General features: G+C 44.7%; 4 protein-coding genes across 8 annotated transcripts; 2 read left to right on the plus strand and 2 right to left on the minus strand.

Annotated features, from left to right (window-relative positions):
- Window positions 1-2,336: 2,336 nt before the first annotated feature.
- LOC108119043 (uncharacterized) lies at window positions 2,337-2,955 on the minus strand. The gene has a single exon (XM_017232002.3). The coding sequence runs from the start codon at window positions 2,922-2,924 to the stop codon at window positions 2,337-2,339; it is 588 nt and encodes a 195-aa protein (XP_017087491.2). The 5' UTR covers window positions 2,925-2,955.
- A 141-nt stretch (window positions 2,956-3,096) lies between these two features.
- Cpr73D (Cuticular protein 73D) lies at window positions 3,097-6,766 on the minus strand. The gene is made up of 4 exons (XM_017232001.3): window positions 6,476-6,766; window positions 5,558-5,695; window positions 4,625-4,806; window positions 3,097-4,572 (listed from the first exon to the last, which is right to left on the minus strand). Exons 1-4 carry the CDS (start codon window positions 6,604-6,606, stop codon window positions 3,221-3,223), a joined length of 1,803 nt encoding a protein of 600 aa, XP_017087490.2. The 5' UTR covers window positions 6,607-6,766; the 3' UTR covers window positions 3,097-3,220.
- Window positions 6,767-8,815: 2,049 nt separating this feature from the next.
- Window positions 8,816-10,083, plus strand: Obp73a (Odorant-binding protein 73a). Its single transcript, XM_017231995.2, has 3 exons — window positions 8,816-8,996; window positions 9,055-9,344; window positions 9,796-10,083. Exons 1-3 carry the CDS (start codon window positions 8,816-8,818, stop codon window positions 10,081-10,083), a joined length of 759 nt encoding a protein of 252 aa, XP_017087484.2.
- A 731-nt stretch (window positions 10,084-10,814) lies between these two features.
- Ogdh (oxoglutarate dehydrogenase Nc73EF) lies at window positions 10,815-23,082 on the plus strand. 5 transcript variants are annotated; one of them, XM_017232134.3, is made up of 12 exons: window positions 10,815-10,909; window positions 14,233-14,350; window positions 14,407-14,544; window positions 14,721-14,900; window positions 15,573-15,702; window positions 17,423-17,501; window positions 17,558-17,969; window positions 18,024-18,892; window positions 18,952-19,846; window positions 19,910-20,064; window positions 21,028-21,324; window positions 22,360-23,082. In XM_017232134.3, exons 2-12 carry the CDS (start codon window positions 14,255-14,257, stop codon window positions 22,457-22,459), a joined length of 3,351 nt encoding a protein of 1,116 aa, XP_017087623.2. In that variant the 5' UTR covers window positions 10,815-10,909; window positions 14,233-14,254; the 3' UTR covers window positions 22,460-23,082. The 5 variants fall into 5 exon arrangements, with proteins under 5 accessions (XP_017087623.2, XP_017087622.2, XP_017087625.2 ...); XM_017232133.3 differs by lacking the exon at window positions 10,815-10,909 and adding an exon at window positions 12,409-12,517; XM_017232136.3 differs by lacking the exons at window positions 10,815-10,909; window positions 15,573-15,702 and adding exons at window positions 12,409-12,517; window positions 16,565-16,667.
- Window positions 23,083-23,265: the final 183 nt, after the last annotated feature.

Below are 23,265 nucleotides of genomic sequence, written 5' to 3' on the forward strand. Positions count from 1 at the left end.
TTGATTAATTGGCCATTTATTGGCTTGATTGAGTGTGACTGGCCATTACAAGTGGAGCTGCGAAAGGTGCGTGTGGGAAGGTAGCTGAGAGGTAATCAGCTCGGATCTGGCCAGAACATGACATAAGCCAAAATGGCAAACGACTTAAAACACACGCTCCCTTACCTGATGAATGAATCGAATCAATTGAAATGTTTGCCTGAAACTCGTTAGAAAGTTTCCAGCAGAAAGAAAGAACCCCGAAAAAAAATTGAGCTCAAGTTCGAGTTCTCTGATTTGACAACTTCACACACTTCTCAGGTGTCCGACCATGTTAGATTTGGCGGTTGTCCCTCGGGCAATTCTTGATTTTCAGCAACAAAATCCCTACATTATATAAACAATTCAGTAAGAGTCTTAAGACATTAAAAATAAATTGAAAATAAAAGAAATTTTTGTGGTCTGAAAGATGTTCTAATTATTTATAAAGGATTTAACAAACAAAATCTATAAACTGATTAAAATACCTGTTTTCTTTTTAAAAATAAATATATTTTTAAAGAAATTAGAAATTAGGGCAATAACGACAGCTAAAATACAAAAACTAGAACACAAAAAACTTGGATATATTCAGAAAATTATCAATTTTTAAAATCGCCACATCGCACGTCGGAAATTGATTTCCTTTCCGAGTTCGTGCTCCAAGTCATTTGTTTTCTCCGCCCGCAAAGATCTTTATTGGCCCAAAACCATTTATTTTCTTTTTGTACAGAACTACAATTTAAATCTTTATTGGTTTTCTGCCGCCCAGCAGGTCAGCTACTGATTTTAGCTGCGGGCGAAAATAATGCATATTTATTGATTATTGTTGCACTCAAGTCCCAAACCCCCGACCTTTGTGGCACACGCATCGATAAAATTGCCACAAGATTTATGGTTTCGCCCCGAGGGAGACATACGAAATTAGCAGCCACACGTTGTAAACCCAAATGTAAATCCGATGACTCGCAATTGGAATGCAGCCATCAAAAGGCTATAAATCGAAGAGGTAACGAGAGGGTGAAGAGGAGCTGAAGGGCCCGAGACGTAGCCCTAAGAGACCTTGAGACCTATTTATAAATAAAGGCAAAACGGGACTGCTAGTGGGATGTCGTTGCCTAGGCCGGGTCTGACCTTCGAGAGGCTCAGAACCAAACCGTTGTTTATAGACTGAAATAACAGGTAACTGGCACCTGGGAGAGCTACGGTGGTAATTTGTGGTTCCAATGCAACTCACTCCACGGCCGCTATGCTAACCCAATTATGCACCTCGTTCCCAGGTGGGGGAACATTGATATCAAAGCTGGGAACGTGGCCAGTGGTTAGAGTTCTCCAACTGTAGGCCCTAGGCCAACCTCGAAATAGAATCTATGTCAGTGGCAAGCTTTACGGCTTTTGCCGTACATTCTTTCAGTGCATTCTCCGAAGAAAGTTGCGGAGTGCGTTGGAACTTGTTTAATGGAAATTAACCGCTTAGATCTCTTGACATCAAACTAAATTGTGGCAGTGAAACTTTCGTTTTATTTCACAGGCCTCGGTAATAATTTTGTTTATATTTTTGTGTCTGCTTTTATTATTCCTTTTTTTTTTGGCAAACGCACACATTATTAATGAGACTGGTTGGCTTGGGCTTTTCTTTGTTTTGGCTGCTAACCGAAATATATATTTTTATTTAGGCCACGATGTGGACGCCAAGGCTTTCCGTTCAATTCAAATTATTTGGCAAGTGCCGGCACGCGTCGAACATTTCAAATTTGGTATTATTTTTGGTCTCTTTGCTGACAAGAAATTGCCCAAAAAAACAAAAGCTGACTCAATGTGTCTCTGGGATGCACCTCCCATTTGTAAATTGACTTTGTCCGTCCGAATTACCCTTTTTTATGAGCGGAAAATCAATTAGGCATTATCAAATGCATAAATTGGACAGGTTGTCTTGGGCCAAGGCACATGCCACAGGCAATTAGAGTTGTTACAATGTTTTGCGATAGAAAAATGTCAATGGATTTTCTTTTTTTTAGGACAAGTTTTAAAGCAAAACAATAAATAGAGTCTGATATAATAAGATCTAGTAAGAAATCTGTATTAAGATCAAAACTATATATTTAATATGAAGGACTTTTATACATCTATGTAGATACCAATGCAATTATTTTAAACTTTTGCCACTTTTTTGTATTGCAAATATTTTATCTTTAAGCTCCCAATCACGTAGTTGTTAGACATGACAGTTGGCGCCCAGTGATCTATAAATCGCTCCATTAACGCCAATACCCAAAACCAGTAGAACTACCAGTAAGTGGCTCAAATAATTTGTTTATTTACGTGTAGCCGCGATATTTATGCAACTCTTGGAAGTTTGTCAAGGCGTTTGCTTGGATTCCGTTTCCGATTTCCGTCTGTGGCTCGGCACTGGTTTCCTTGGCCAAGTTGCCACCCATGACCACGAATCCGATGCCAGCACCCGCCTTGTAGCTCAGCTCATGGTAGCCAGCCTCGTCGTAGTATGAGTACTTCCCCAGGACATTGCCGGACTCGTCGGTGTGCTGGGAGTGAGACATTTGCGAGGTGGTGAAGTCAAAGTTCCGATGGCTCTTCTGGGGACTGGGATTCGTTATATATCCGCCACTCAGTGCTGAAGTAGCCTGATAATCCTGGGAGTTGTACGACATTGCAGGTACTGTATTCGATCTACTCCTCAAAGCTTGCTGCACGAACTGCAAGGAATCCAAGGGCTCTAGGGAATTACTTGGACCATATCCTGCTGAACCATAGTTGGGTGTGTAGACACTCCTGTCCAGACGGTCGCCATCGGTGTTGTAGGAGTATCTATTGCCATTGAACTCCATGTAGACTTGAGCTGCCTGAGCGCAAGAAATCCCAAGTAGTCCCAACCAAACCGGCAGCATCTTTACAAGAGGAAACTGAAAGTTAAACTAAACTCTTGGAAGTCATAGGCTTGGGCTTATATGCAGATCCTAAGATAACCGCAATGGTTAGCCCAACCTGCTTTAAGATGCCGCCACGGATATCACATGACCACAAAGATACAGATACAAAATCAGTTACAGATACAGGCATTAAATGTATTCCGCCTTAAAATACTGTTACAGTTTCCACGTGGAGCGATTGGATTCAACCCAGTTTCGGTTACTTAACACTGATCACTTAGAGCTAACTACCAGTTACTACAAGCTACTGCCGATTAGTGCTCCCGGGAGGCGTTCAGCTCGGCAATCTCGTCCTGCCGCAGAGCCTCCGATGGCGACAGACCGATCCTTCCGCCCAGCGGTATTATGTCGATGTTCTGGACATGGGCCCGGACACTCTGGCCCGGTGGCAGGCCCACGTACCACTTGCCCACGTTCTTGATCACCGTGGAGTCCCGATGTCGCTGCACCCACTCTCTGTCCCGATCGATCTCCAGGATCCGGTGGTTGGCCGTCACCAGTGGTGGCAACGAGCTGCCCACGTCGTCGTCGTTTAGGTGATAGTTGTCTCCGGGTCCGCTGACGGCACTGCTGCCGGAGCCACTTGTCGCAGGTGGCAGGTAGCCCAGGCCGGAATCGCCTTCACTGGAGCCAGAGCTTGAGGATCCCCCACCCCGGCGACTGCTGCCGCCGCCTCCTCCACCACTGCCGCCTCTTCCCCCAGATCCTCCCCTTTCCGAGGAACCTGCCCCTCCACTCCCACTGAATCTGTTCCTATTTCTGGACCCACTTCCGCTTACCCTAGAGGAGCCTCCGCCACCACCTCCACCTCCTCCTCGTTCGGAGTTTCCACCTCCACCATCATACCTTGTGCTGCCCCTGTTGGAGTTTCCGGCTGCAAACCCGCGACGATCCTCTTTGCCGTTGAAGGAGGTAGATCCACTCGATCCCTGACTTATTCCAATATCGTCATCGCCATTTCCGTCATCAGATCCCAAATCATTTCCGGCCGCCTCCGCATCTGCCTCCAATTGATCCCTGCTGCCGCCTCCGCCCGTTCGACTGCCAGGGCGACCCCTACCCCCAGCACTGGATCCTCCAGATCCGGACGATGAACCTCCCCCACCCCGTGCTCCTCCTGATCCGCTAGACCCGCCTGATTTTGGTCCAAGCCCACCCCCTGCACCTCTGCCAAAGTCATTCGCCAAACGGAAATCCGGATCAGCCAGACGGAAGTCGGCCACTGAAGGATTGATGTGCGTTCCAGGACCAATCCTGTTATGCACCACTCGGTAGCCTATTCCCGCTCCAGCTATATATTCCACAGTCCTCTGGACGCCCTTGTCGTCCAGGAAGGAGTAGGTGCCGCGTACCAGGCCATCCGGGGCTCGGCTCTCCGCTCGTCGGTGATCCGGACCAGCAGCGATGAGCTTATAGCTTCCGGCTGGACCTCGTTGTACGGCCATCTTACCACGGGTCTTGGGATGGGACTTGTACAAGGGACTGGAGTAGGCCACACTGGAAGGACTGTCCGGCAAGGCATTGGAGATCTCGAAGCCAGTTCCTGCTCCTGCGGCATACCGGACACTGTGCCGTTCGCCAATATCATCCAAGTAGGAGTAGAGTCCTGGAAGACATTGGACATTAATTCGGTACTTTATATTATGTCTTTAACTCACCCCTGATCCTATTTCCAGAATCATTCTCCTCACTCCGTGACTGATCCGGGGTACGGAAACTGAAGCTGTAGGAGGGATCGTCGAAAGGATCGGCTAGTGGGTCATCCGGACTCCCTCGCGGCAAAACCGGATACTGGGCCAAGTCCATTTTACGATGAATTTTCGGTCCGTTAGCCCGGAATCTGTGGGAAATTGATGAGGATGATAGAAATTAATTAGCCACCTTTTACAATGGGTTGGGTAAACCCTCCCAGCGGAACTGCAAGTCGGAATATAGATTCGATCTGCGCCCGCCACGTCGTTAGCTTGATTACCAAACCACACATCTCCGGGGAAACGATCTTCCATTGAGAATCACTGCTATCGCTGAGCATCTGCGATCTCCACGGGTATTAGCCGTCCATTTTTGGAACTGATCTCGGAACTCCCAGGCCAGTCAATTTGTTAACAGCTTTTTGTTTCCCCCATCCAATTTACCGGAGATTGCAAAAAACAACAAACAGTAGCAACCAGTGGCAGTGGTAGTGGCAAGTAATGGAAAAACGTTTAGGCAACGCCAGAAAAAGCAGTCCAATGTGTTAGAACGGCTTCGAGTTGGTTTTCAGCTCGAGATTCGCTTCAGTGGCCGCCGCCTGCCGCCAACCGCTGATATATGAGCTCAACTCCGACAGCGAGGGGAGATAACTCAGTTTGTGCCGCCACTTCCTTTACCACCTAATACACTCCAAAAAATCTCTACTATATGGTATATAACCCTACTAAGATGGGGTTTAAAGTTTGTTTCTTGAAAGTCAGGAAAGAATCCTTAAAAAAAAGATCTTGAGACCCCTACAACCTCTTAGTCCTATTCCAATTACCCCAAAATTTTCTCCCTGTGCATCCTATTACTTTACCCTCTCTGCCAAAGATCCGCAGACGTCTTCGTTTACTCACCCACGTGGTCCGGCCGTGTAGACCGTCTCCTCGATCTGGCCGCTCGCCGGACTCCGCGAACCGTAGCGACCTCGCACCGTGTTGTCCGGAGTGCCCGAGGCGCTGTGATAGTAGCCGCCAATGTCATCATTTGCATGTCTGTTTGGACACCGATGATCGTATATAGGATGGAGGCGTAGGTGGAGGAGCAACAGTTGCCACAAGTCGAACCACAAGTAATTGCGTTGCCCCCATGCGTGAGAAATGGAAATTGAAATGGAAATGTAATGGAGAAGGAATGATTGTCGGAAGCGGGTTATTGTTTCTTTCAGTTTATGTTGTTTTTGGTCTTGTGGTTGCCAAACATTGGAACGCTAAAGAGGTGTTAAAAAAAATCTCAAAATTTGCTCGAGTGTGATGGCAACATAACCGAACACCATTGACCGATTAGATGATTTGTTAGATTTATGACCCATGCCAGGGGAAAACGGTAATTGAGATTTTGGCAGTTTTTAGGTTTTTTTTGGTATTCCTTGGAATTTCAGAAAGGTGGCTCTATGATAGAGTTATTATTTAAACTAGCTATTAAGAAAGACACTTGAAAGTTAAAGATTTGTTTGCATTTTGTTATAAAGTTAAAATATAATTTTAAAGTTTTTGAAACAGTACCAGGGAATCCTCTTTTTTCAGGAGATTTTTTAAAATAATTATTTTAAATTGTATCGTGTATTGAAGGTATTCTTTTAAGGACATTAAAAGTATCCTGTTACTTAATCGTAGCATATTAAAAAAAGAAATTATGATTCTAATTTTTGCCTCAAATTTTAGACCATCTATAAGTAAATGTTTTTTTAAATATGACACTTTTTCGAGTCCTTAAACACTTGATTCCTTAAATGGTTCTCCACACTTTATCTCCAAATATTTATATCCTTGTACCGAAATTGAAAGGATCCATCCTCGTTTATGGTATTGTATTCAATCTCAGCACTCCCTGGATCCACAAAGAAACCCAAAAGAGCACCGAAAACTGAAATGAGATGCAGGGGCAGATGCGAGTGCAGCATCATGAAATCGCATTTAATCCACTGAGAAAACGACAATCAAACGCGCATCCTGTGGCAGCCACAGAGTCACCAAACGAATGTGTATCTTATCCCGATTAGAGGAACACCGAATCCGAGGTCTAGATCCCGACTGGAAGTTAAGCTCCGACTTGATGAGAACAACGCGACGACGACGACTGATGCGATCCAGCGTTAGACCTTCGTATTTAAATACGATTCTCAGGCGAGGCAGCCAACGGTGGCCACTAAAGCGGTTCGTGCCGTTGCTTCTATCGGTGGTGCTAGTGGTGATGGTGGTGGTGGTGCTGCTGCCACTTGTCTCACCTGACCACCCACAAAAAAAAGCACACCCAGCAAGGCAGTGGCTTCCACACGAAGATGAAACAGCAGCATTTGTGTGCAAATTGCGTTACAAGAAATTCAGGGGGAGGCGGTGGGTCTCAACTTAGTCAGGGGGCGGGGCAGGTGAGAGAATTTGTTCTAATGACGGACACGCAAGTGTTGTTGTTGTTGTTGTTGCTGTAGTTGTTACTGTGGCAGCTGTTGCACTCCAGAATCTTCTTCTGGAGGTCTTGGTTGCTTATTTATTTTGTGGCTGCACTGACTCCTTGTTCGTTAGCTTGTAACAGGAATTTACGATGGGGAAAAGCCACCAAGCCAAATGGTGACCATGCTACGGGGAAAATGCAAAACTGGGAAATGGAAAATCGTGCCTCTGTTGCTGTCTGTCAATTAGCTCACGTTGTTCTTGTGCTCCGATGTTGCAGCCTGGAAAGCTTCCTGTTGACAATGTTGCCTCCCTGCTGCCTTCTGGCCAACCAAAAATCTTGGCTAAGTATTCTGGCCTATACACAGAAAGAATCTCTATCTCTATCCATTGTTGGTTTAAAAATAATCTAGTTATTGTTTTTATTAACAATTTCCGTTGGCTTAGATCTCAAAAGTAAATAGGAAGTATTTTTCCAATCCTAGACCGATTCTTTCTTAGAACTTCCATAGTATTTCCTTATTGCTTAAGTAGTTCTTATTTATCTTTCGAAAATATATATTATTTTTAAAGAAAACCATGTTAAAAGTACAAAATCCAATCATTATTTTGATGTATCTGTTACCCCAAACATTGAACTTCACCCCGCTTATGAAACTATGAAAACAATTTTCAATTTTTTTTGGATTCCATTTCCCGACACCGTTAGCCGGGAGAACCTATTACGGATTACGAGATTCGATCCAGCCGGAGTCTAGGTCAGTGTCTTAGCCACTTTGGGTGCAATTTTCAAGCAGCATTGCAATTAAAGGCAATTACCCGGCAGCTGAAAGGAGACGAGAGTGCTTTATGACAATTTCCGCCTAGGATCCGCGATCCACGAGCATTTTAATGAAGCATAATTAGTGTGGAGACGATGGCCAGCAGAAGCCAACTTCCAAGTACAGTTATTGGCCATTGTTCTAAGCTCTGATCTCTGGCCTATGGTCTCTAGTCTCTGGGGTTCTAGACATCTTAGGTGGATGTGTCAAGCCCTCTGACCAGATCGAATCGCTTCGCTGGCTCCGGCTATGGCTCTGTTTGTATGGTTTATAGTTTATGGCCAGAACCCAGCCCATCTCGACTACCGCCTTTGATAATCTTTATGGGGGCTTCTCGTTTTTTTTTGGCCAGAAGGCGGAAGAGTTTGCCCGGTTTGGGCCTGGTCGTGATGGCCATTTATTGGTTAATTGTGCACTCAATCGAAGCGAGTGCGTTTCCAACTCAATTACAGAGTCGCAGAACAAAAACCGCAGAAAAAATGAAATGTAACCTAATGCGATCGGAGAGGTGTATACCCATCTATCTGCCAATGACCATTTTCAAAGGCATGTGGTCGGGAGGAGGAGATTGCGGTGGAGGAGCATGACTTTAAGGACAAGTTTCTAACGGAGCAGCGACTTTGGAGGCAACTGCACGCATGGGAAATGTGCAACCAGTTGTGGCAGTTGCATTTGCCATTGAACCACATACCCATTGAGCAAAACTGGAAATTCATAAGCAAGTTAGTAGTAACAGTTGGCCAATGGTCACTGGCCATCCTGCCAGACCACTGGCTGGCTATCTGGCTGGCTGGAAAGTGAAAATGCTTTCGTTTTCATCGGCGAGGCATTTCTTTCGGGGGACATTCAATTGACAGCAGCCAAGGCGATCGGTTCGGCGAGGAGTATCCAATTAATCGCAGCCATGAGGATTACACAACTGTTATATATCTCCAGTATGGTTATCGCATCGATCGATGCACTGGAATATATAATTCGTTTTGAGACGAAAAAGGCCCGCTGCCTAAATCCGCCCAGAACGGCCAGGAAGGTGGAGTCGGTCATAGGGGAGTGCCAGGATGAGGTCAGAAATAAGCTAGTAAATGGTGAGTCCTTGAAAATGAAAGAGACTGCAACACCTACAATGATGTCCTGCCTCTACAGAGGCCTATGAAATACTCAAGGAGCAGGTCTCCCAGAACCAGCCCCCGCCCATTGATCCCAACGATGACTCCATCGACTTTATTTGGCCTTCGAACGGAGCAGCCATCGAACTGGATCATCCACCCAATGGCCCTCTGAATCTCAGCAACTACGAGTACATTATCTATGATGAGCCCCATCCCCAGCGCCACATGGCCAGGCTGATGAGGAATATACGCCGGCTGGACGTGGCCAGTTCGGGCATCTATCACCCCACCTTGGTGCCCCTGGAGGATAAACGCATAGCCGGGGTAAGTGCATTCCACAAGAATCCACAAGTGTCTTCCAGTTAGCTTTTCTTCTCGTGTTAATGAAATGCAAAGCGACGCTCAATTAAGTTCAATGGCAGCCCAAAGCAAAAAAAAAAAACAAGAAAAACAATTGGCAACAGCCCCACAAAAACCTAAAGTCAGGGTCATCAGACAATTGAAAGAAAAGCACGAGCCGCAGATGCGATGATGCCTTTTCAGATGCATTTTCAAAATTCACACACCTCCGTCGCAGTCAGAGGTTTTTCGCACACCTCCAGCAAAAAGCTGAATTTGATGACTGAAAAGCGCACTTTATGTCGGCACTTAATACACATTAGCTGGCTTTTATGCATCAGCAAATTGAATGGGTATATCTCGAATGAATATATATATAGGAATGGAAAACTGCATCTGGCATCTGTTCGAATTAACTAATAAAGCCACATTTCAGTGCCTCCTGCATTGCGTATACGCCAGGAACAACGCCATCGACCACAAGGGCTGGCCCACCCTGGACGGACTTGTCCAGTTCTACTCCGAGGGCGTACACGAGCACGGCTTCTTCATGGCCACGTTGCGGGCCGTGAACATCTGCCTCCGGACAATGACCGCTAGGTACGGCGTCAATCGCAAGGAGCTGCCCCAGAGAGGTGAAAGCTGCGATCTGGCTTTCGACGTCTTCGACTGCATATCGGACCAAATTACCGGCTACTGTCTGGATCAGTACAGCAGGTATTAATAAGTGGTTTATTAGTCTGTGTTTGTTGCAATAAAAAGTGTTTAGAGCCAGTCGAATTGGATGTTTGTTGAATGTTTGCTTGTTATGACTGGAAATGAAGACTTATTAGCAGTCTGGTTAGCTTTCAAGACATTGAAGTTGGAATTTTTTAAAAACTAACTTCAGTTGATTTGTCATCTTTTGACAATGTTTTGTAAAAACACTTTAAGTAAGATTTTTAACAATGAAAGACAGGCTTGGGTGCCTTTTGGGTCCCATATTTGTGTTTTTCAGAAAAACAGTAGAATTGTAGAATCTAATGCCGCCCTGTGGGTATGTTCCAGAATAAAATTGTTACCTACTGCTCATTTATATAAATTATGGCCACTGTACAATTATATTATTGTAATAATCCATATTTCCAATATCTACTAACTTTGGAAATTCAAAAGCCCGCCACTTTCGGGCCATCCCCTATAAAAATAAACTTTTTTATCGAAACTGGTTTCTGTCTTCGCTTCAGTTCGATTCGAACATGTTCGAACTGCCAGAAAAGTTGCGTGTTTACTGTTTCTAGCTGATTCAAAATAAAATATAAGGAATATTCTTTCTTTTTATATTTCTATTCTTTATGATACAACATTATATCCACAATGGACCTATGTACTTCATAAGCTTCATAGTTTTTTTGAACGCGAAAATTCAAACAAGGGTTGTATTTTAGATATTAGAGAAAAGTCGATATCACGATGAAAATATTTAACTTTCCTACTTGACTATCGATATGTAAATAGTTTTTAGCTATCAAAAATCTCTCATCCCTGCAAAAGTTTTCGGCTGTAAAAACGTAAATATTTAAACTTTTTCTAATTTTAAACTTTAAAAGTGCGGTGAAGCAATAAAAAGAGCTTAGAGACCATAACAATAGAGAGCTTGTTGTGAATTTTTAGAAAAACATGAAATTAGAGCGATTTTACTGTTGGCCCACTTTCAAGACAAGCTTGTCAATCATGTGGAGTCTATTAGGCGTTCTTTCAATCAATTGACCATCCGCGTGGTCCTCCCCTTTCGAATGGCGTCGATTTCCTGGAATCTAACCGTCCCAGACTCCTAGGATTTGGCCTAAAAGCAATTTTTCAAGGACTCTTCTTATATAAGCGACAATGCAGGTGGGCGGACCTTGGAAAAGCGCTTGCGTGAAAAGTGGAAAAGTGAAATTCCGCAATGCAAAACAAGCGGCACAGGCGAAATGTTGTAAAGTGAACGTGGAGGCAACTCGGCATGGATGACGCAATGTTATTGAGATTGCCGCGTGTGCTTTTTCTCGGCAACCCAATGAATCATCAATCAAAACCGCGTAGAAAGCGCGCGGTCGCATTGTCAGCATATTTACTTCTTATCCCCCCCTCTCAAAGGGGAACCACACACATACCCAACTAGTGGTTGCTGGCTGTTGTCTGTGGAGCCTATGATAAGCCTGTTGTGGTGGCCGCAGATCAGTCACAGTTACAGCCCTCCTTGGACACGCTTCGGTTACCTCACGCTGTTGGCCCTCAGCTCTTCTTCTTGTTCAGGGGGGCTCGTCTAGGGCCGTCATTTTCTTCTCAATGGAATGCAGTTGCATGCTGGTTTCAGTACCGGCTAAGCTGTGTCCAGCACCACCTTATTGATTATATACGCTACCTAAGAGTCTTATGGACTTGTAGTAGTGCCTACTACCATGGCATTCCAAAGTTCGACTTGCACCCACCCTCGAGGGTGGAGTGATAAATTAATTAAGCTCGTGTGTGAATTTGAAAATTGTATTGATTAGCGAAAAGGTAATCGATACAGAAGCAGACACGACACCCATTCCTTGCACTTGGCCTGTAACACTTTCTGGCTCTCTTTCTCCACATATTTCGGTGGCTATGTGGGCGGCTTTTCTTTCAAACGACCAGCCGGCTGACGAGCGGACTTTGGGTTTCTTGTAAACAAAAATTCTGGGCTATAAATACCATCCACAGGGAGCAGATGGACAAATAGGTGGCCAAAGAGAGGCGGTTAGATAAGCGCAGGAAATATAGGCAATCTACGTGATTCTTATCAGCTCTCTTTATTTTTTTTTTTATTGGAAGTAGGCAGTAGGAAACCAAACCCCCTTTTCCTTTTCCTCCAAAAAGATACAGATACTAATGCGTTCGGCGTTGTCATGTGCCCGATTCGGTGTGTATGTTTTTTTTTTATCACATACTCTGGTTTTCCACCGATCCCCGATACCCCTATCTCCGGTCTTTTTGGCCGTGAAGAGCAAATTCGATTTCTAAAATTTTGTATTTCACTCTCGACGGCAGCGGCGGCGGTTGCTTTTTTGTATTTCAGCTCGCCTTCAGTCGACGCGCAGCACTCAGCACGAACAAACGTTTGCCGCGTATCTGTCAGATACGGATACGAGTACGACGAGTACATATATTCGGTTGGTTATTTTTTGGAGCAAATCGCACACAGTATATGCGATGCATATATATAACATTTTATTTGGTTTATTCCACGGCAGTGCAGTGTATATTCATTCGGCATTCATTCTCCCCTCTTTCCCCCCCATTTTAATGGATTTTTCCAGTCATGCTCCGAGTTGGAGCCATTAAATCCAGTGAGCTATTTAACGCTAATTAGACCGACTCGTCCCGTCCCGTCATCTTCCGTTCGAGCGTTCTAATAACTTATTTTCCTTCTCTCACGCGAGTCTGTTTTTTGCACTTATGTAATGTGTTTTCGTAACCAAAGCAGCAGCGGCTGTGACGGCGGAGAGCAGAAAAAAAAAATAATTGCAGGGAAAACATTGTGAAAAGCGCCAGCAAACAGATATGTAGATAAATAACCATGAGCCAGGAGACAAGCAACACAAGCCACCTAAATTGAATTATCCAAACATCTGTATCTACAGCTGGGACAGTAGATGCATCTACTCTAGATGCTAGCCTTTCAAATATTTAACTTTGACCGCTCCAAACCGGTTATATTGTTCCAATTGTTTTCTAATTTTTGGATTGAAGGTCTTGGGGGCCAGTGTTTTGTAATCATTTTGTGTCTGGCCAGCATGTCGATCGATAAGGCATGTGACCCAGGGCAGCCACGCCTTCTTCCAAATCCCCATTCTCAGCCAAAAATTCAATTCATATATATTTTTTTTTTGCACGACTGGCCTTAGATAGTGATTGGCGACCAGCCTTCAATTACGACATCCGCACGCGCTGGCTTATCACGAACGATTTGATTATTAATTTGACAATTTCTGGAATAATTTACGTGGCATGATCGAGTCCGGGGGCCTGCATCCTTATCGGATCTCGGCCCGTCTAGAGGCTTCCTTGCTGCGTCATGGCCTAAAGGAATTTATTGACTCTCAGCCGGTCTCGGGACATACACACTTGACATTATCTTAGTAAACCGGGACAGGTACGATGTTGGTCGTGATTCAAAAACCACAAACAAAAGTCGTTGCTTTTTATTTAAACAGCAAATATTCACAACTGATTAAAAGTTGGGAAACGAAACGACACGACTCGGCAGAAAAAAACTGCGCAAAAGACGACCTTCTCCTCTCTCTCTGAGGTGCCCATATAATAAACCCATTTCACCATTAAATATATAATTTTTGGGGGCATAGTATCTCTTGGCTGATTATAAAAAAAAATACGAACGGAATAGAGAAACCTGCCCACGCCAGTTTGACGTCACCGGCAAAACAGAGCCCCCAGAATCAGCAGTCGTCAGTCGGCGTCACGTGTGCGTTTTTCAAGCGACTCCCACCTCTCATCGTGGAGTCTAGTCTGGCCAACAGACTGGCGTATGTAAATTTTGTATCACAGTACCCGCCGATTGTTAACAGGTTTCGGGCCGGAATTTCATAACTGCCGGCCTGGCAACAAGTTTCAATTAGACCGGTGGTTAGATCGGTGACACAGTTAAGAAGGTGGTTTTGGAGTTTGGCCATGACGTAAAGACTTCCAAGACGACGACGACGACGCTCTATCTAATCTCGTTTACAGCAGCCGTGGGTCAGGGGGTTTCCGAGGGGCGTCAGGTTGTTTGTCAACAAAGCACCCTCATCAATTAATCGAAAACCGACCGAGTGATATAATAATGCACTGATAACACTGATAAGATGCCACCTTCTCCTTATTTCAGTTCTATTTTGTAAAGCTACAAAATGCATAGAGCCCACACAGCCTTTAGCCTGGCCCTGTCGCCCAAGGCACACAAGAACTTTGCCACATGGCTGCTCAAGAGCACCACCAACCAGCAGGTGAGTCTTTAAAATAGCTCTGGATAGCTTTTACTTCAATCTACATCCAATTCCAGATGGTCAAGGCAACTGCAGCGGCCGCTGTGCGCACCTACAACTCCGCCGCAGCCGAACCTTTTGCCAATGGCTCCACCGCCTCCTACGTGGAGGAGATGTACAACGCCTGGCTGCGGGATCCCACCTCAGTGCACACCGTAAGTGGTTGGGTCAATAAACGTCAATACAAATCCGGTATAAATTAGCATACCTGTTACTTCCAGTTCCGGAGTAACTGCAGGTTGTATATACTTCCTGTAGCTTCCGGTTATAATTAGTATAGGCTTTAAGGAAGTTTAAGAATCTACTTATATCCTACTCCTCTTTCTTACAGTCCTGGGATGCCTATTTCCGCAGCAACAGCTACACCAGCCCGCCCAACCTGGCCCCCGTTCAGGCCAACACTCTGCCCCTGACTGCTTTTAACTTTGGAGGCGCCGTTGGCGGAGCTGCGCCCGACTCCAAGACCATCGACGACCATCTGGCCGTCCAGGCCATCATCAGGAGCTACCAGGTACGTCGGCTCGTGCTGGCAAGCCCTCAATCACAATCGATTGAAGTTGAGATTGCAGCAGCCACAGCTACGGATCGTTTTCGTATTCGTTTGGCGCTTATTGTTTCGTTCTCCTAGGTTCAGTTAATGTTTATGTTTTAGACCCTTAGAGTTGCCTCCGCCTCCGTTTATTGTGTGTTCTCATTATTGTGCATATACCCCCCGACCAGATCCATTCGAGTCCAAATCTTCATGGTAGATTAGTGTCTATGATTTCCCCACTGCATTTCCATTTAGTTGGTAGAGAGCATAATTATATATCTGGGAAGTGTCAATCATGTAGCTTGGTTTTCTGTTTTTCATTTCGGGTTCACCACCAAGTAGCTTCTGTTGTTGGGGGGGAGATTGGTCACAAATCTATATCACCTTCCATTACCAAAACCTAGAGATATATATCCACGGGGTCTAGTCATCCTTAAGTATCTAAGACAAGGAATTATTCTTATTATTTGCACATAAAAATTAAAATAAATTTTAACCCATTGTGTTGTAGTTGAGTTTCACACGATATCCCCCCGCTACCGTTTTGCATTTAACTTGATATACCTACATATAAGACCTAAGATCTACCCTGTACACCTCTTTACATTTATAATCAATCTATCTACGATATATGTTACGTACCATATATAGTCACGTGGTCATTTGGCATCTGATCTGGATCCGCTTGGAATTTTGACACGGGAAAAGACCGTTTGCAAGGATGGGCTAGCACGTCGTGCTAACGAAGATGTGCTCAGGCAGCATTCTGGGTTTTTGTTTGGTAAAGATTCTTTTTACAGAACTCTGTCTCTCTATATATCACTCATGTAACACCCTAGTCGCACCACCGAACCACCCGATACTCCAGTGCACCAACCCGCTACTCCCCATTTCCCCCAAAAAGCTAAACCCATATCCGACATATGCACTTTTGGTTCTGAAAAATTATTCTCGTGCTTAAGTAACATTTAACAGCCAACAAGAATGTTAAATGAAATTCGGAGTTGATGAGGAAGGGATTAGGATTAGTTATAGTTATAGGTCTATAAGTATCCAGTAAGTAACCACCTTGGTGTTTGGCGTTCTCTCTTCGAGTTACGGTTTATAGTTAAGCATCCCCATTTCTCTACTCGCTACTCCATATCTCTTTGTCTCTGATCCTTGACCTTTTTTCTGTTAATCGTTATTTCTGTGCACTGCGTTATCCTGATCCTTGATTAACACTCGGCCACCCAATAATTATAAGACATTCCCCTCATCCAGTCGAGCGAATTAATTGCCGCTTTTAGTGTCTGCTTTGTTTTTTGTGTTTTGTGCGCTGACTACTGTATCTGTTTTTATGTCAATACTCTATTATTCTATAATTTTAATTGATTAATTTCTTTTTCTTTATTTTTATATAACCGCTTCCTAACCCAAAACCCTAATCGAAAAAAAACACAAAACTGCAATCGAAACCACAATACGCCACCAAATCGTCTTAAAAACAATGTTTAAACGAAAATTCCAAATTCTTTCTCTTTGTATTATGTGTGTGTTGTAAACAAAATCGAAATCCAATCCGAAAACATTAATACTCTGCCACCAAAATTCAAAAACAAACAAACAACCAACACCATCCAATATATATACTGACACGTTAGATTCGAGGACATAATATTGCTCACCTCGATCCACTTGAAATTAATACACCAGACTTGCCAGGCAACTCCTCGACGAAAACCATTTACGCTAATTTCAGTTTTGGTAAGTAAATACTCGGCGCTGGTACATGCCCCGTACTCGTACACCTCCCGGGCCGGGAGCCATCCCGGCCACAGTCCCCCCCTTAACCGCCTTGATTTGTAAATACCTTGTGGTAGTGACGTCTTTCTGTCTTTCACGCGCCCACCCCACGCACGCTCTCCCCGAAATCGAATATCCGACACACAAATGTTACCAAATGATATATAGAACCAAGTAAATATACGCCTATATATTGCCAATAATTTGTGTTACATCGTTTGTACATTTTTGCCACATTACTATTATTATTTTAATATTGTTGTTGTGTGTATGTCGTGACAATGAGTTAAAATAAACATTATATACAGAAGACATACTTATTTAAGTCATTTCATCGAGTTCCTAAATAGATTGCATGATTATTTATTTTTTAATCACAAGTGGAGGGAAATCGATCGATAAGCCTCAACTAGTCTGATAGAAAAAACAAAAAACTCGAGCTTTTAAAAAGACCCCCCTAATGCATGTCAATTTAATGGTCCCTGAGTGATGAAGTAAAAGATGAACCGAGTCCAGATCTAAGATGAGCATGAAATACTTGTTCGTACACTCCCCGAAATAAGAAGAAAAACAAAAGTCATTACACTCCGAATTTCAAACCAACATTTGCCGCCTACAGTTAACTACTAACCTTCACACTTAAATCCAATCTCGAGGAGCACCTTACTAATGTATTGCCTTCCCTCCCATAACCCAAAAAAAATAAACAAATACAGGCGAGCAGGACATGGAGCGTCAGTTCAAGCTGCCCAGCACCACCTTCATCGGCGGTGATGAGGCTTCTCTGCCCCTCAAGTGAGTAAACCACTACCTCTTTACTTTAAGATACTAAACACCTCTTCTTCTTTTAGGGAAATCCTGAACCGTCTGGAGAACGTCTACTGCAACAAGATCGGCGTGGAGTTCATGTTCATCAACTCCCTGGAGCAGTGCAACTGGATCCGCAAGCGTTTCGAGACCCCCGGCGTTCTGAACTTCTCGCCCGAGGAGAAACGTCTCATCCTGGCCCGTCTGACCCGTGCCACCGGCTTCGAGGCCTTCCTGGCCAAGAAGTACTCTTCGGAGAAGCGTTTCGGTCTTGAGGGCTGCGAAATCATGATCCCTGCCCTGAAGGAGATCATCGATGTGTCCACCGAGCTGGGCGTGGAGTCGGTCATCATGGGTATGCCTCATCGTGGACGTCTCAACACCTTGGCCAACGTGTGCCGCAAGCCCCTGAACCAGATCTTCACCCAGTTTGCTGGTCTGGAAGCTGCTGATGATGTGAGTTCGCTCAGGGAATACTTTCAGTACCCATACTAATTGTTATCCACTCAGGGTTCTGGTGATGTGAAGTACCATTTGGGTACATACATCGAGCGTCTGAACCGCGTGACAAACAAGAACATCCGCCTGGCTGTGGTGGCCAATCCATCGCATCTGGAAGCCGTCGATCCCGTCGTGCAGGGCAAGACCCGTGCCGAGCAGTTCTACCGCGGCGACCAGGAGGGCAAGAAGGTCATGTCCATCCTGATTCACGGTGATGCCGCCTTCTGCGGCCAGGGTGTCGTCTACGAGACGATGCATCTGTCGGATCTGCCCGACTACACCACCCACGGCACCATCCACGTAGTGGCCAATAACCAGATCGGCTTCACCACCGATCCCCGCTTCTCGCGTTCCTCTCCCTACTGCACAGATGTTGCTCGTGTCGTGAATGCACCCATTTTCCACGTCAACGCCGACGATCCAGAGGCCGTGATGCACGTGTGCAAGGTGGCTGCTGAGTGGCGTGCCACTTTCCACAAGGACTGTGTCATTGATCTGGTGGGATACCGACGCAACGGTCACAACGAGATCGACGAGCCCATGTTCACCCAGCCCCTCATGTACCAGAAGATCCGCAAGCACAAGAACTGCCTGGATCTCTATGCCGACAAGCTGATCGCCGAGGGCACTGTCACCGGCGAGGAGGTCAAGTCCGTGGCCGCCAAGTACGAGAACATTTGCGAAGAGGCCTTTGCCCTGGCCAAGACCGAGACTCACGTCAAGTACAAGGACTGGTTGGACTCGCCCTGGTCCGGCTTCTTCGAGGGCAAGGACCCCCTGAAGGTGGCCCCCACCGGCGTGAAGGAGGAGACCCTGATCCACATTGGCAACCGGTTCTCATCCCCACCACCCAACGCCGCTGAATTCGTGATCCACAAGTAATTAAGAGACTATCCTTACTTTAGCTTATGACTAACCATCAAATTCCTATTTCCAGGGGTCTGCTGCGTGTGTTGGCTGCCCGCAAGACTATGGTTGATGAGAAGATTGCCGACTGGGCTCTGGGTGAGGCCATGGCCTTCGGCTCCTTGCTGAAGGAGGGCATCCACGTCCGCCTGTCCGGTCAGGATGTGGAGCGTGGCACCTTCTCGCACCGTCACCACGTGCTCCACCATCAGCTGGTGGACAAGGCTACCTACAACTCGCTGCAGCATATGTACCCCGACCAGGCCCCCTACTCCGTGTCCAACAGCTCGCTGTCGGAGTACGCTGTGCTTGGATTCGAGCACGGCTACTCGATGACCAACCCCAACGCTCTGGTCCTGTGGGAGGCCCAGTTCGGTGACTTCAGCAACACCGCCCAGTCGATCATCGATCAGTTCATCTCCAGCGGCCAGTCCAAGTGGGTGCGCCAGTCCGGTCTGGTGATGCTGCTGCCCCACGGCATGGAGGGCATGGGACCCGAGCATTCGTCGTGCCGCGTGGAGCGTTTCCTGCAGATGAGCAGCGACGATCCCGACTACTTCCCCCCGGAGTCCGATGAGTTCGCTATCCGCCAGCTGCACGACATCAACTGGATCGTGGCCAACTGCACTACGCCCGCCAACTACTACCACATCCTGCGTCGCCAGATCGCCTTGCCCTTCCGCAAACCCCTGATCCTGTGCACGCCCAAGTCCCTGCTCCGTCACCCGGAGGCCAAGAGCCCCTTCAGCGAGATGAGCGAGGGCAGCGAGTTCCAGCGCATCATCCCCGACAACGGCCCCGCCGGCCAGAATCCCAGCAACGTCAAGAAGGTCGTCTTCTGCACGGGCCGTGTCTACTACGATCTGACCAAGACTCGTACCGAGAAGCAACTGGAGAGCGACATCGCCATTGTGCGAGTGGAGCAGGTAAGCCGATGCTGTTTTGAATTATCTTTTTGGATTGCTCACCTAATCATCTTTGTTTCTTAGGTCTCGCCCTTCCCCTTCGACCAGGTCAAGGAGCAGGCCAACCTGTACAAGAACGCCGAGCTCGTCTGGGCCCAGGAGGAGCACAAGAACCAGGGCTGCTGGACCTATGTCCAGCCGCGTTTCCTGACCGCCCTCAACCACAGCCGCGATGTGAGGTAGGTGCCGGGGTCTAGAACCAAATGGCTATAGAATCAATCCTCCCCCAAGACCCCAGAATCTCGCTCAGGGTCTGATTCTTCAAACATATTCTTCTATTAGTTCTCTGTCTCCACAATCTCTGGCGTGCACCACTCTCATCGTGCACTGTCTCTAATTTTACGTTGATTTTCTCTGATTATCTTCCTCTACTTTGCTATTGTTTCATCATTTTTTTGCATTAATCTATTGATCTATCTATTGATTTGAGTTTATCTACATTCATCATGGCCTTGGCAGTCGTCATAAAGCTTTTGAAATTATTTTTATCTCATCCTTCATATATGCTTTCTAGCTGCAGACTTATTTTTCTTCATAGCACCCTATCTCTGCCCTTTCTATATCTATATACCTCCTATAGTAGCCAGTCTTCAAGTGATATAAGAACCTTCCACAAAAGTACACAAACATACACATTGAACTGATATACGCTTCTGGTTTATCTTTTCGTTTGGATGAGCATGTCCAGCACTGCAAAAAAAAAAAAGAGAAAAACAAATAAACTTTATCATGAAATTCAAAAAGAGTATCTAGCATTGAAATTCTCCAAGCGAGTCCATCAGCAAATTGGCTTCATCCATAATCATTCCATTATTAATTAGCATGGCTTTTTATTTATGATTTCGTTTAACCTTTGATTCCGTTCAGTTATCTTTCAACTTACTAATCGAAACTTGTGAAAGACGAGCAAACCAGTATTGTATTATTTTGAGAAACCCAGTCCCCCCTTCCCATCCACTCGTTGTGTAAATACGTGCAATATTGGTATAAAAAGAAAATCTACAAAAATTAACAAAAATTTTAAAAACAAAAATATGGAAAACAATTAGAAAATATCCAAAACGACTAGAAACAAATCCAAAAACCTTTCTCTCTTTTTCTCTCTCTCCGTATTTCTCTCTGTGTATGTGTTATTGTTACAGCCAAAGCGATGAGCAATCCTCCTACTCCAATACTACCAATACTACTGATCATACTAATCAAGTATCCGCCACCGATTCCGATTCTAACTCTGAACCAAAATCGAAACCCTGGCTGAGCCGCATGTTCACAAAGGACACGGATTCGGGTTCCGATCCGGCATCGCCCCAGGGCGCCAGCGGTGACTTTAATGCCGCCAAGCACTTTGACCTAAAGAACGTACGCCACGATTTCAATAGGCCCGCGGGCGTTGCGGCCGCTCCGGGCGGGCGCATATCGAAAACCGGACGCAAAATTAGGTGAGAGGGCCCCCAGAAGCTCAGAAGCTCTGCCCAGATGCGTGCGATTAAATAAACATAAAAAAAAACAAACTTAAAACCTAAAAAAAGCAACCAAAAATCTAAACTTAATCTATCTAATCTATAAATCTACCTACCTACTACTATCTAATACTGTTTTTATTGAAAACCTAACTATTCGGAGCGAACCAAATTAATACTCTTAGTTCCGTTTAACTCTTCATTTGTCTCCTTTTGTTTCCTATTTATGTACGTTTTCCCCCTCGATTGCGATTTTCTGATTTCCGTTGTTTGGCATGTTGAATGTTCCATGAACACTAAACCTTACTACTTAATACTTACAACTCCACTCCTACTCCTAACTTGAAGTTAACTTTTAATCCTCCAGCACTGTCGTTCTAATTTTGAGTCCCGCGTTTGGAAGTTTTTTTCGTTCGTTTTTTGAGATTATTTTATTTTTTTGGCCGTTCGCAAGTCCCAGTGGTAAAAGAGATAACCACACAGTTAACCCCGACATTTGTTCGTACTGTACTCCCCATCTAACCTATATCCTGTATGTTTGTCCAAAGTGTTGTGAATGCCAGCAGAAAAACATACAGAAACATACTTTATGCCATTTTGAGGCTTCTAGGCAGACATCTCATGCATATTTCATTCAATTTTAGGCAATTTGCTGTTCAAGATAGCTTGAGAATAAATGGTAATAAATGAAGATCCCATAGGGGACTCTACTCTTCTCAGGGTGCCCATTTAAATGTTTGGGTTTGGTGTGGTTGCCCTTTTATTATTTATTCCACTCTCGACCTAAGACCTCCTTACATTTCTAATAAATACTTTGTCTAATACCCCTCGCTTGCTTTAATCCCTCATTTCATTGAACATTATTCCACATAACTGTGCTAAAAATCAAACCAATGAACTAGACTACAGTTTAGTGCACGTGTCTAACCGTCAAAATCGAATGTTGTGCCAACTCACCCATCGAAGCCGCCAAAGAAAACCTTAACTAATAAATGTCATCTTGATTCCATACAGCTATGTCGGACGCGCCTGCGGAGCCTCCACGGCCACCGGATCCAAGGCCCAGCACATCCGGGAGCTGAACGCGCTGCTCAACGATGCGATTTCGACCTAAGGAGCCTCTAGATTTCATAGTGATGTTCTCGGGGAGAAGGAGTGCCGGAGATGATGATGAATATTAATTACGATTATATTTTGTATTGAAACGTATGCAGACTCTTTGATACGATTTTTTGCTGACGAAATTGTTAAGAGCATTGTGTGAAAGTAATGAAATGTTAAATATTAGTTTAGTTAAATTACAAAGCAAACAGCAAACGTAAAAAAAAAAAACCGATATAACACAAAATGTTTAGTGTTTAGTAAAAAATGAAAAGAAGAAAAGCAAAAAAACTAAAACTAAATCAACTCAAACAAGTCTTTAATGCAAAACTAAAGATACCAGATCTAGTAAATCTGAAGAGAATGGATTGAAACGCAAAGAACGACGCATAGAGGGCTTGAGCCCTCGGATTTCGGATTGAATAAAACCCTTTATACTTTTATTTCTTATTTCTATGTTTAATATTTATTTTATTGTATTATATATAATTAAACTATCTCAAGATCTGCAAGCCACATCTTTGATCGCCAGCAGCCGGGTCAGAAATCAATTAGTGTTTTTTGTTTTTGCCTAAGTTACACACTTTTGTTTTAAAATTTAAATAAATGGACAAGTATAATTCTGAAACCATGAAACACCAACAGAGTTGTGCTTTAGTTCATCGCAGGGATATATCTTTTTTTGGAATGCATCTAAAATGTTTTTGGCCCTCTTGAATATATATTAAACTAAATAAATCAACAAATATTTAATATTAACATTGCACCTTGTCTCGCACCAATATAAGATATTGATTTGTAGAGTGATAAAGCTGAGGA

Source organism: Drosophila bipectinata, chromosome 3L (assembly GCF_030179905.1).
Source record: "Drosophila bipectinata strain 14024-0381.07 chromosome 3L, DbipHiC1v2, whole genome shotgun sequence".
NCBI classification, from domain to species: domain Eukaryota; kingdom Metazoa; phylum Arthropoda; class Insecta; order Diptera; family Drosophilidae; genus Drosophila; species Drosophila bipectinata.